The sequence below is a fragment of the Emydura macquarii genome, unplaced genomic scaffold (assembly GCF_026122565.2).
Source record: "Emydura macquarii macquarii isolate MOO-44397 ecotype Brisbane River unplaced genomic scaffold, CSIRO-AGI_Emac_v2 contig_3530, whole genome shotgun sequence".
Taxonomy (NCBI): domain Eukaryota; kingdom Metazoa; phylum Chordata; order Testudines; family Chelidae; genus Emydura; species Emydura macquarii.
Window position 1 is genome coordinate 9,344,906 of NW_027133667.1, and position 13,483 is coordinate 9,358,388.

The 13,483-nt window shown below is 43.9% G+C and overlaps 1 protein-coding gene across 7 annotated transcripts in view; it reads left to right on the plus strand.

Annotated features, from left to right (window-relative positions):
• Positions 1-13,483, plus strand: part of WNK1 (WNK lysine deficient protein kinase 1) — a 154,437-nt gene that overhangs the window by 98,884 nt on the left and 42,070 nt on the right. For 5 of the 7 annotated variants that reach the window (XM_067536276.1, XM_067536277.1, XM_067536278.1 and 2 more), the window contains 8 exons: positions 759-1,232; positions 2,421-2,702; positions 3,411-3,508; positions 4,096-4,258; positions 5,043-5,159; positions 11,879-12,052; positions 12,688-12,745; positions 12,896-13,036. In XM_067536276.1, the coding sequence (XP_067392377.1) occupies positions 759-1,232; positions 2,421-2,702; positions 3,411-3,508; positions 4,096-4,258; positions 5,043-5,159; positions 11,879-12,052; positions 12,688-12,745; positions 12,896-13,036 (1,507 nt within the window). The remainder of the gene's footprint in view (positions 1-758; positions 1,233-2,420; positions 2,703-3,410; positions 3,509-4,095; positions 4,259-5,042; positions 5,160-11,878; positions 12,053-12,687; positions 12,746-12,895; positions 13,037-13,483) is intronic. The other 2 variants (XM_067536279.1, XM_067536281.1) reach the window with 2 other exon arrangements.

A 13,483-nucleotide genomic window follows, 5' to 3' on the forward strand; every position in this document is an offset into this window, starting at 1 on the left:
GGGAGTTGCATATGGCATTGTTGAGACTGTCAGAGAAATCTACTCCATCCAAATTATATTTGTGTGTTCATAATAAAAAAAAATGTTCTTCAGTTTATGAGCCATGTACACTGCCTCTCCTGAGCTGTTCTCTTTTCTACCAGACTTCCTCCTTCACTCCTTGGCCAAGATGCTTCTGTTATTGAAAGGTTTTATTTCAGATTGGCTCACATTCTTGAATATGAGCTTTGATAAATTTAAAAGGGTTTTTGTTGCTTGTTCATTTGAACTTCTTTTCCAATTGCACTGATTGCTGGCTTCAATTGACATGACCCTTTCCATTCACTGTATGCTGACACAGTGGCTTTTCCCTCTCCATTGCATCGTCCCCTTACCTGAAGTGGGCAGACTTCTCCATTTTGTTATGGGGTTTGTATCTCTTCCCGATAGGGAAGGGATGGAGGATTGGTTGTAGGATTAAAATGAGAGAGGACCGGAGTCCATTTACGTACATGTTGATGGTGCAGCAGTGTTCATACCTGGTCATTCTACCCCAGCATTACGTATCTGTTAGAGAGCCGCAGGAACAAATTGTAAAATGAGAACCCTTTGGAACATCAATCAACTCTCCAGCCACTCTGTCAACTACTCTCCCCGCTCCACTCTTAAAGGGTGTGATAACTTAAACAATTCTTTTTCCTTTGACTCATACATAAAAAATCTGCTTTCTGCAACCCTGCTTCCTAAAAAGTCTATCTCTATTTTCTTTGCATCCCCAGCTTCCTGTTTCCCAAGCAGTGCCGATCGTCCAAGGCGAACCTCAATTACCTGTTGCAGCACCTTCTCTCCCTCAGCCTTCAGTTGCCCCAGCCATCCCCATTGGTTCTCATTTTCTCCCTATGGGACAGCCCTTGTCAACCTCCCTGCTCCCCCAGTTCTCAGTCTCTCAGCTGCCCGTAGCAGCACCTCATGTGTCGGTGGCTCAGCCAGGCTTCCAGTCTCTGCCTATTTCTATGGCAGCTGGCATTAACCAGCCACTACTCACTCTGGCCACATCTGCTGCAGCAGCTGCTATCCCTGTAGGATCAACTGTTGTCCCTAGTCAGCTTCCAGCTGTTCTACAGTCTGTGCCCCAGCTGCCCAGCCAGGTTCTCCCACAGCTCCTGCAGCCAGCTGTTCAGTCCATGGGATTACCAGCCAGTCTTGGACAAGCTGCTGAAGCTGCACTTCCAGCTGGAGATGCTCTGTACCAGGTATTGTTGCAAGCCAGCAAGAGGTCCTCTCCTCATCTTCTGTTCCTTTGGGGCACTAGACCTGATCTGGGTGCTGCAGATACTTGCTGATACCCGAATTTGGTGGGAGAGCAAACAAGCCACCTTTTTTTTTTTTTTTTTAAAGGAACACATGAGTTCTCTCATTACAGTTCTATGCAAGAGGGCATGATTTCATGAAATCTTGTTTGTTTTTGGACACCTAATTATTGATTTATTGGCAATAGAATATCTCTAAAATGGCAGAAAAAATGCTAGCGCTATGTGACAACTATGAAGTTGAAAACTAATACTGTATCACCCCTGCCCGAGACATCAAAATACTCCTCTGTATCCAAGAAAGAGTGTGTGTGGTCTCTGACAACATCAGTCTTTGGTCACAACTCGGGGGGAAAAGTGATATTTTAGCAATAAACCAAACTCTGTGAGCCCTGAACATAAGTGAAGTGTCATATGTAAATCATGGAAAGTTGGGATGATGGAGGGGAGCTAATCAGCATCTGATTATTTAGAAGTTAAACGCTTACTGCTGTCAGAGTATAAAAGGGACAAACTGCATAATGATGGGAATACAGACCCAACATGTAATGTTTACCACTATTGCAATGTAATCCATAACGCTGAAATGTGCTGTCCAACAGCAGACAATAGCAAGTAATGTTTACTTGCTGTGTGTAACTGTATTGCTTGGCACTGAGGTCAGCCCACCTCCTGAGGATGGAAGGGGGAGAGATTAATGTAGGCACATTAGCTATTAGTTATAAAAGAATACCAGCAGCAGTTGTGTATCCTGGCTGAGTAGTGGCCATTCAGCCTTCAAGTTCTGCAGATATTCCACTTAAAGATTTCATAGATAATAGGGGGAAAGTTGGAAGTTGAGGATTTCTTTACACCCTAGGGATTTTTAAACCCTTTTCTTTTGTGAGAGCCCTGAGAGAATTTGCTGATTCATACTACATGATTGTTCTGGAAGTGAACTTGGCCACCTGGGCAGTCTGCTCTTATTCTCTTGGAAGATGATCTTTAGAGGTGCTTGAACATTATGGATAAGTGTCAGGTTGGAAAATGCTCTTGCAGCTTTACTTGCCATGTTTTCTTTTTTCAGCCTTTCTTGCTGGTTTTCTAACTTGCCCTGAAATGCACTAACTCGGATCCCTCATTTCTGTACAGGGCTTCCCACCTCGGCTGCCTCCGCAATACCCAGGAGACTCAAATGTTGCTCCCTCCTCTGCTGTGGCCTCTGTTTGCATCCCTTCTGCAGTACTATCCCCTCCCTTACCTACAGATGCATTGGCTCAGCCAGGCTATCTTGCTACAATGGTGCAGCCATATGTGGAACAGAACATTGTAGTTCCTCTGAGTGGTCTAGGAGGACAGGTTCAAGTGCCACAGCCTGCAGTGAGTTTAGCACAGCAGGTCTCATCTGCGACTTCACAGCAGGGAGCTTTAGAGGTAAATGTAATCTCTGCAAGAGGGGTGTGTGTGTGTGTGTATGTGTGTGTGTGTAACTATAAATTTCAGGGCATGAATTACATTGTGCTGTTTGTGGGGGGAAATTAACCCCTTCCATGCAGGTATGTGGTTGGATATTATGAACTAATCTCTTAAATGACTTTTTCTTACAGCAGAATGTCATGCCAATGTGGGGACCTTGTTGCCATTGGCTGTTCTGTTGGGAAGTGAGTGTGCCTCCCAGAGGCAAAAATCTATTAACACGTCACTTCTTGCTAGTACTCTAGATACTTTTTTGTCTTCTCAAAGACACTCTGCGATTGGTAGCCCTTGAGAATCTCTCATTATACATGTTCCCTGCAGCCTTGTTGTTGCTGGAGGGAGAGGTTTGAATTTTCTTTGTGTGCTGCGTTGTCTTCCCTATTGCACATTCTGCTAGTAAGACGCTAGCTGCATGGCAAGCTGTAGTGTCACAATGTAGCAGATGAGATGGCTGACCTCACCAGATGCTCTGTATGAGAGGTGCACTAGTCTTCCTTGGGTGTAAGATTTGAGCTGACCAGACCCTGGTTGTTTTAAATTGTTCTGGAGAAACAGTGCTTTCTAGCTTCAAGGTATGATTGGGGAAGAAATATTAAAAGGTTGATTGTGGTGAGACATGAAGAAATAACTCATTGGCATGCCTGAAGAATGTTTTTCTCTTCACAGAGTACTCAGGGTGCCTCGCAGGCTGCTCCTTCAGAGTCTGTACCATCCACACAACAACAGCCTGCACAGACTACCCCATTGGTCTCTTCACTAGACAGGTAACTAGTGAGCTTTACCAAGTTGAACTTGTTGGAGTTTCTTCCCTTGGTGGCTCTCTGTCATCTTTTCTTTTACTGGAGACAATTTCTCTGCAAACTGAGGGAATAACTTCCATTTTTTTCCTAGAAAGTTTCTTTCAAACTTCTACAAGCCTCTTTTTTTTTTTTTTTTTTTTTTTTTTTTTTTTTTTAAAGCAGGGCCTGGAGAAGGTGCACAGGTTGTGTCTAATGACTTGATATACTAATCTATTGCAGTTACACATCAAGCAAGGAGATTACTCTTACTTACTCAGGGATTGAGCCTTTCAGAGCTTGATGCTTCATACACGAGATGGATTTAAATGGATTACGTCACAAAAATATTTTATGGATCCCTTTCATGTGTGATTACATATGTATTATTCAGGCAACCATATGTGATGAAAGGACTATCGTCCTATCCTGTCCTCATAAGGATAACCAGTATTGCTCTGAAGAGGCCATAGTCTCTTGGATTAAGAGGGGAATTCAGTCATCACAAACTGAAGAAGTACAAATATTATATGTGCAAATGATTAAAACTTAAAATTAATTCTTTTGGTTTTTAGTGCACATTCTGATGTTGCTTCGGGCATGAGTGATGGCAATGAAAATGTTCCAGGATCTAGTGGGAGACATGAAGGGAGGACCACCAAACGTCATTATCGGAAGTCTGTACGCAGCCGTTCTCGGCATGAGAAAACTGCTAGACCAAAACTGAGAATTCTCACTGTGAGTTATGGCTTATTTCAGTGACTGTGGTAGTGGTGGTGTCGTTCTTGAGCTTTTACAGAAATTCCTTATCCACCATCCTGAAGATGGGTATCCTTTCTTCTTCCCTTTCATCCTAAATTCTGATAATGACCTCCTATATGAAATGGGTAGGCTTCCACCTCAGCTTTTTGCTGAGTGCTGTACACTACATAGGGGTGTACAAAACATTCTTCCTGCTTTGGAGGTCAGATGGTGTTCCAAAGATTAGGTATGCTGCATACCATTAAGCACAGCAGACCGTGATCATTCAGGAAGCAGTGATACTAATAGTTGCTACAGAATATTTGCTTTGCCATTTGCATTGCCCTCAGAGAATGTGTTTACTGGGTTGGCATTTATTTAAGAAACCTCACCCTATCTGCACAATTACCACTAGTGACTTTCCTGAAATGTTGGCACAGACTTTTTGTTCTGTTTCTTGACATAAGCAGGAAGGGTTTATAGAGCAGTCAGTTTCAGAGAAAGATAATCTATGTTGAACAAGAAGACTTGAGGGTTGATGGAGTTGGGAATCCCTTAAAGGCTCATTGCCCTTCAGTGCACCTGATCTTTGATTGGGAATGGAGAGTGAATGGCTCAAGGAGGAGTGCAGTTGGCCTTCTTTGAAATATCTTGTTGCTTTTGTGTACCTGGCCTCCCCTGGCTTTAGGAACAAGAGATGTCTGCACAGTTGTGTTCAGTGTTTGTGATGTCTCATTGTGTTCCACAGTTCAGACTAGAAAGCATATTTCTTCTCTTTCAGGTTTCAAACAAGGGTGATCGGGTGGTTGAGTGCCAGCTAGAGACACACAATCGGAAAATGGTTACTTTCAAATTTGACTTGGATGGCGACAACCCTGAGGAAATAGCATCAATTATGGTGAGCTACATCTCAGGTGCAGATGGAGAATTGACCTTGATCTTGTTAAGCATCTAATAATCTAAGAGGAGGGTTCATCTAACCTGCCTTTTGGAATTACTACTATTGTGTTGCCTTCCCTGAGCGCTACAGTCTTTGGGTATGTCTACACTGTGAAGTGAAGTCTATTTATTTTAAATCGACTTTCACCTGCTGAATTTTAGAAGTCAGAGGAGCGTGATCACACCACACTTGTATCCGGGGATTGTGTCCCCACTAGCCCCGTGCTTGGGTCAACAATCAAAGCAGTTCACTATGGACAGCTATCCCACAATACAACTAGCCGAAGAGACTTTTAGGAAGCTTGTCGTCCTCCCATGATGCAACATACTCCCTTCCCTCTTGTCCGAGTCCAAACAAACAGACGATCGCCCTTTTGCACCATTTTTTCAAACCCTTCACTCTCTGCGGCGCGCATGCCATTGCCTGAGAGGAATGGCGCCCGCTCTGCTCTGCACTATTATTGGGAGCATCACAAACACCTCACGACTTATTCTGCAGTATTTTCAGGGGTGATACAGGAGCTGCAGTGCTGAAAATAAAGATGTTACAGAGGCAGCCTTGCTACAAGTCATGGAATGAAACAATTCCCGTTTGCACCATCTGCAGTCGATGGAGTGCTGCTTCCAGTACTGAGAAACAAGCAGTGACTGGTGGGATCGCATTGTTATGAAGGCATGGGATGATGAGCAAGGGCACTTTCTTTGAACTTTGTGGGAAACTCGCCCCAGTCCGGAAACGCATGAATACTCGTTTGAGGCCAGCTCTGACACTGGAGAAGAAAGTGGCCATCACTTCTTGGAAGCTAGCAACGCCAGACTGCTACCAGTCAGTTGGGAATCAGTTCAGAGTTGGTAAATCCATTGTGGGAGCAGCTGTGATACAAGTGTGCCGGGCTATTAATAGACTTCTGCTAAGAAGGGTAGTGACTTTGGGAAACGTGGAAGACCTAGTGGAAGGCTTTTCTTAGCCCCAGACCACCTTGCCACAGAATACATAAATCGAAAGGGATACTTCTTAGTGGTGTTGCAGGCCCTTGTGGATCACAGGGGAGTCTTCACTGACATCGATGTGGGGTGGTCTGGAAAGGTTCATGACGCACGTGTCTGGAAAGGTTCATTTAGGAACTTAGGTGTGTTCAAAAAGATGCAGGTGGGCACTTTCTTCCTTGACCAAAAAATAAATATTGGCAATGTTGAAATGCCAATAGTGATCCTGGGGGATCCTGCCTACCTCTTGCTCCCCTGGCTAATAAAGTCCTACACCGGGCACCTGGACAGCGACAAAGAGCGTTTTAATAATAGGCTCAGCAAGTGCAGAATGGTGGTGGAATGTCCATTTGGACATTTAAAGGTATGCTGGCACAGTCTGCTCACTAGGTTAGATCTCAGTGAAAAAACATCCCAATAGTTATTTCTGCCTGCTGTGTGCTCCATAATATCTGTGAGACAAAGAGGGAGAAGTTCAAGTGCTTGCTCATGTCCATTCCATTGTAGGTGTGTGTGCACCCCGTGCACGGTTACTGGAATTTTTTTCCCCTTAGCAGGCCCCGTAGGGCTGACTTCAGCGCTCCCTGGAGTTTCGCGCACATGGCGTGGCATATCAGTAGCTGCCGGCCCTATGTTCCCTCAGTTCCTTCTTGCCGACAGCTCTGACAGCGGGGACGGGGGGCAGGTCATGTAATGGACATGAGCAACACATCTTGAAGAACAACAGTTACAAGGTAAGTAACTCTCTTTTCCCATTGGGTTGGGTTGTGGAGGCAGATAGGCTGGCCACAAATTTTGAGCAGCCTCATGCCACTGCAGCACCGAGAGCCAATCACAGAGCACTGTGCCTCAGGGAAGCATTGAAAAACCGCTTTTGCAACAAGACACAACAGTAGTGTGCTTTGCTGATCTGTGCTGTACTTTCACTTCGCATCCTCTACCCATTCCCCACTGATCCAGATCCCCACCTTCCCCCTCCATTTATTCCCTTCTTATCAATAAACAGTAATGAATTGTGAAGCAGTATGTTTTCCCTTCAACCTTCCCCCTCCCCTACCGATCCATTCCCCCCAATTTCCCCCCCCCCCCCCCACTTTATTCCCTTCTTATCAGTAAACAGTAATGAATTGTGAAGCAGTACTTTCTTCGTTGGTGAGTGTTCTCAGAGGGAGAAATGGAAGATAATTGAATGTTCTGCAGGCATTGTGTGGGGCCAGGGATACAGAGCCCATTTTGACTGTGCACACATGGAAGAATCACACATTCCCACTCTTTAAAGGGGCTCGTCTCCTCTTTCTGCTCCCTTCAACCGGTGAGGAGTGCAGCATGTACTGCACCCTGCTCAACCTCCTCCTAGACCACTTTGGGGTGGGGGATAGGAAAGAATGTGTTAGCTCAGTGTTTTGCAGGGGCTGCAGAGGGAATCTGTCTTTCTGCTGAGCTTCCTGAAGATCAACCAGCTGCCTCAACATGTCTGACTGATCACACATTGTACACAGCATCTCTTGTGTTGAATGCTCATACTCCTGTGTTGCCTTCCTGTTGTTCATATGCATGTTCATTTTGTCAGTTAATGAAATCCTCCATGCTCCTAGCTGTGTGTTAGCAGCTGTGGAGGCGTTCATTAGCTCATTAAACATGTTATCCCAGGTTGTTGGTTTTTTTTGCCACCTTATCTGCGACAAGCGCTCTGCGGGAGTAAGAGACGATGGTGTGTTGAAGGCCACATTGTCCAGTGTGAGGAAAGCAAAGCACAAGGCATCCATTGTTAACTCATCCAATGGATGAAAAGCAATGTTACAATGTAAAAATAACTCCCCTGAACATTCTCAAGGGATCACTACAACCCCGCATACCATTGTCTAACTATTGCAAGGGTCATAGTGCCGTTACAGCCTTAGTAAGAAAGGGACTAGTGCATTTATGTTAGGGAAATCCCCGGTGTCCCTGCTCCCTAGAGAAGCATGGATGTCGGGCTCCCAAATGATCAGGCTTTTAACAGGCAGTAGAAAGGGTGAAGGGTGGTACAAGTTAACCATGTATGGAGGAAAAAAATGGGAACTCATTTGTGGATGCCCAAGGCTGATAGCAACAACATCCTGCTTTAGGGACTTGCGTTGTGCTGAACCAAGAAGCCATCCTTGGTTGTGCAATAACACGCTCTTAAAAAAAAAAAAAAACTTTCTTGGGTGGGTATTGTAAATGTGCGCCATCTTCCCTAGATAACGATGAGTGATATCAGACTGCTGAGGGTCACCCAGGTGGAAAGAGAGGATTTGCTGCAAGTATCTGGCTACAGACCTGGCCCTTATGCTGCTGTGCTGCGTTTCGTGATGATGCCTGCACAATTAATAACAGAGTGACGGGGGAAAAGTGTCCTATCACGGTGGAAGAAATAAGGCTGCCCTCCCAAGAAACCTTCTGTAAAAGATTGCAGAGTAGCTACATGGAAGCTTCCTGGACATCTGCATGGAGGATTCCCGGAGCATCCCTGTGCACATAAATAATCTTTTCCGGAGTGAACCCAATGCTTAAGCACACCAAGTACGAGGAAGCACCACCCACTGCCACACACACTACCTTTTCCCGCTGGTACAAGATTCTGGACTGGGCGTATAACCAAAGATATGCAATTTGCTGTACATACTCACCAGACGTGCCTTCCCCAGCATCCCAGTCGGTCACGGTTTCCCGTGTCTGGGTGGGCTGTTGCTGTGTTGCAAACAGCTCTTGGCTTTCAGGGAGAAGGGATACCCCACTCGCCTGCCCCCTGTTCTCCTTCTCCTCCTCGTCCACAGACTCGTCCTCATTCATCCCGGCCTCGGATTCCCCAAGGTACCAATGCTGCGTGGTAGCATTGTGGTGGGGTCTCTGCCAAGAATTACATGCAGCTCCTTGTGAAAGCGGCATGTTTTGGATGAGGAGACAGAACGACTGTTAGTTTCCCTAGTTTTCTAATAAGCCTGCCTCAGCTCTTTGATCTTAACGTGGTACTGCTGCACATCCCTGTTGTGCCCCTTCTCCAACATCCCGCGAGATATCTTCTTGTAGATATCCAAATTTCTTTTGCTTGCTCAGGGCTGAGCTAGAACAGACTCTTCACTCCACAGACTGATGAGATCCAAGACCTCAAGTCGACTCCAGGCTGGATCGCCTTTGGGGCATGCAGTTGCCATAATCAGTTGTGCTGGCAAACTCTCTCCACGCTCACCAAACAGGAAATGGGAATTCTAAATATCCCAAAGCTTGCAGGAAGAGCTATTTCCTGTTTATGTGGCCCCAGTGCAGAAGACTGGGAATGTGCAGAGCAGTCACAACAGACCATTATGTGATACCTCCTGGAGGCCAATGACGTTGATTTATATTGTGCTCTGCCTACATTGATGCTCATTCGACCCACAGAATTCAATTTCAGTGCTATGCCAGTTGCGGAGGTGGTTTTATTGTCTAATTTTACTGTGATTTAGGCCGTCAGAACTGACATGCCAGTGGAGACACATACTTTATGTGGTTGACGTAAGCCGCATTACACTGACCTACATTGTCAGTGTAGACCAGGCCTCAGTCTTCTCTTCCAGTCGCGTTACCAATATTAGAAGCAAAATCTTCCCTTTTGACTATAGTGGTGAAGAACAGTTTCCAGAGCCAACATGTTTGTACAACTAAGTCATCTGAGGATTTTGGTCAGTTTCTGCCTTAAAACTTCAGTTTCTTCAAGTAAAACTGTTTTAGCTCTTGTACTCTGGGATTTTAAAAATCTCTTACTTAAAAACTTCCTGTGAGCTGAGAGAATGCAGTAAACTCCATTTCTGAAAATATAATATAAAACAAACTTCTCCAAGTGCAGTCATGTGGTCACATTCCTGTCACTAGAGAACTTAATCTTCCTTCATACCAAGGGCATTCATGTTCTGTGGATTCCATCTGCCTTGTGCAGCACTGCCACAGGCAGAGAGATCAGTGTACTGCTAGTGACTATCAGAATGCTGATATACAACGTGAGTTAATCTGTACACAGCTGAAGTCTTCTTCCCTGAAATCTGAGTTTTACAGATGCTTGTTGGCAATGAAGCATGAGCAGATAGCCTCCCAGCTGCTCAATTGGACAACGGTATACTAATACTCATTTTAAAAAATTATAGTTTTGACTAACATGCACAAAATACACACTAACAGTCTCATCAATGTTCATGTATTACTTTAAGTAGTGAAATTGAATACATTTATAGAAAGTTTGCAGCATGGAAAATGTTTTGTTTAACTCGTTACTCATTCATAGAAGGGTTTTCTTGAGGTGCTAAACAGTATACATCAAAAATCTTTGAATGAGAGACCCAATATTGTAAAAGGAAGATTCTTCCAAAGTCATTACAAAATGTACACCTCTAAGCTATTAAAACACACTGTCCAAATTATACACATGCAACCTACACCAGTTACTCTGTTACTATTCCCAAGGAAGTCTGAATTAATTCTTGCCAGTTTTGTCATGTAGAAAGTAAACTGATTGGTCAGGGTCATATATGCTTTATCCCATTTCATTTGGCATCAGCAAGGATAAAATCTTTAATAGTCGACTATCTCAAATAATCACTCTGTGGGAAATTGTCTTGTCATAACTGGAAAAATTAGTGCACTCAGTAAGTGAAATAGAACATCATGGGATTGCCGTGCCAATACTAATATCCATTTTCAATCAGTGTAAAGAACAGATGACAGCTAAAAATACGCTTATTATCAGTCTTTGAACAGAATGGGTTTGTAATGACTCTTCGTTTGCACTATTGAAAGGTTACAGCTGTTTTATGTGGCTAGTCACAGAATTAAGCTTGTGAAGAATTATTTGGTCTCTTCTCTGGGAGATATGGGTTCACCTTAAATGTAATTTGCCAATGCAGAGCAATGTGGTTCATCACGGTTGTTTTGATTCTGGTTAGGAAAGACTCAGAATAGGCAGAAAAGAGAATTGAAGTTCATTTTCAGCACTTTGTGAGGAAATCTTGCCCAGTACTTAGAGATTTCAGTGACATTAGTCCCTCATTCCTTTTACTGCACCCATACGTTTAAGTTTGAACACCTCTAATGTTAAATGAGATGCAGTCGGAATTAGTTGGGCTGCCAGATTTCAATTATGCAGTTGTAGCCATGTCGATCCCAGGATATTAGATAGTCAAGGTGGGTGAAGTAATATCTATTATTGGACCACCACCTGTTGATGAGAGAAACAAGCTTTTGAGCAGCACAGATCTCTTCCTCAGGTCTGGGAAATGTACTCTGTGTGTCACAGCTAAATGTAAAATCTAACATGTAATAAAATTTCAATTAATTTAACAAATAATGCCAAGCAGAGATTCTGTGATGAAGTGACAGTAACTTACAAGTATGGGTGAGACTTTGAGGGCTATTGTAATAAAAATAATAGAGGACCAAGTAAGAGTCCTGTTACACTGGCAGCTATAAAAACACGGACTATCCCTCCTCATGAAAAGCTCACCATCTAAATTAAAACAAGATGCAACAAGTTGGTGTGACAAAAATGGTGAAAAGAGAATAAGTGTAACACTGAAAGGAAGGCATAGTTATATAGACAGAATCCATGCACAATTCATAGGTTTGAGGGGGTTTAAAAATACAAATAGACAAGGGACAGGAATGATGACAGTAGTTCCTGTTGGCTTGTTTCATTTACAGGTGCAGAATGAATTTATTCTAGCAACCGAGAGAGATTCATTTGTAGAGCAGGTACGAGAGATCATTGAGAAGGCAGATGAAATGCTCAGTGAGGATGGCAGTGTGGAGCCAGAAGGTGATCAGGTCTTGGAGAGTATGCAGACAAAAGATGACAGCTTTTTCCCAGGGTCCCAGGTAAGTGGGGACCCAGTTGCTTCAGCCGCCCTCCATGTATCCTCTGTTTTGAGTGAAGTGCAGCTGGTGGCATAAGTAGAGCTGGCCAGAAACTGGAATTCCCATTCCATAGGAAATTTCAGAATTTCAAAAAATTGCTCTGAAATGGAACAATAATGAAATTGTTCAGAAAAATATCTGACATCTTGTTCTGACACTTTTGTAGTGATTCCTTTGCTCCTTAAAGTTGTCCAGCGTCCTGGCAGCCCACCAGGCAGGGGAAAGGGGCTGTGAGGGCTTTCAGGACTGTCTTGGAGCTGGGACAACTGCAAGCCATGGGAGTCATGGCTCCAGGGCAGTTTGTCTGACATGAAAACAGGAAGGTTTCCAAACCTTCCTGTCTTGTCAGTGTTTAATCTAAATTGCCATGTTCCCATAGAACAGAGGGGTTTTTGGAGGGTGGGGGGGGAGGGGGAGAAGAGAGGGTTGAAGCAAGATAGAACTAGATTAGATGGATAAAGTACTCAAATTCACTTTATTGCTTAGAGTAGTAGCATGCTGAATACCACAGGTATTTCACTGAAATAGTGTTTGAGCTTTCTTGGAAAACTGAGGTTATGCTTGAGGGTAAATTTAACTATTTTATCTTTCTGTAGAAATTGGAGGGAGAGTTCAAACAGCCAGATCCTGCATTTTCCATGCCACAGAGAATAGGTAAGCTTTATAACACTTATCGAACAGTTTCCTAGTGCTGACTTTGATCCAGCTAATGGGTGCAACCTTGAGTGCATGATCTGTTAGCACATGCTGTAATGAGTGAAATGCAGCACATGGCTAAATACCAAACTTCTCTTCATTGTTTAGGTGTTCCTCCTAGCTCTTTCACCCAGGTTGTCCATTCTGCTGGAAGACGGTTTATTGTTAGTCCTGTCCCAGAGAGTCGGTTAAGAGAACAGCAATTTTTCACCTCTGCTATTCCTGCAGGAAAGGAAATTCCAGATGTTGGTAAGATACCAAAAGCTCTCTCCACTTCTGGTGGCTAATATTTATTCATGATCCCAGCAACAGGGTTGTTTAATCTGAGTGACCAGTTCTTGTGGTAGCTGTGTTGGTCCGAGGCTATTAGAGAGACAAAATAGGTGAGGTAGTATTTTTTTATTGGACCAAATTCCATTGGGATGAGATACAAACTTTTGAGCTTACACAGAGCTCGGTGTCAGGTCTGGGAAAGGTACTCAGTGTGTCACAGCTAAACACAAGGTAGAACAGATTGTTTAGCATTAAGTAGTTCACACACATTTCAAGGGGCCATTCATAGACTTAAGGTCAGAAAGGACCATCATGATCATCTAGTCTGACCTCCTGCACATTGCAGGCCACAGAACCTCACCCACCGAATCCTGTAATAGACCCCTGACTGAGTTAATGAAGTCCACAAATCATGATTTAAAG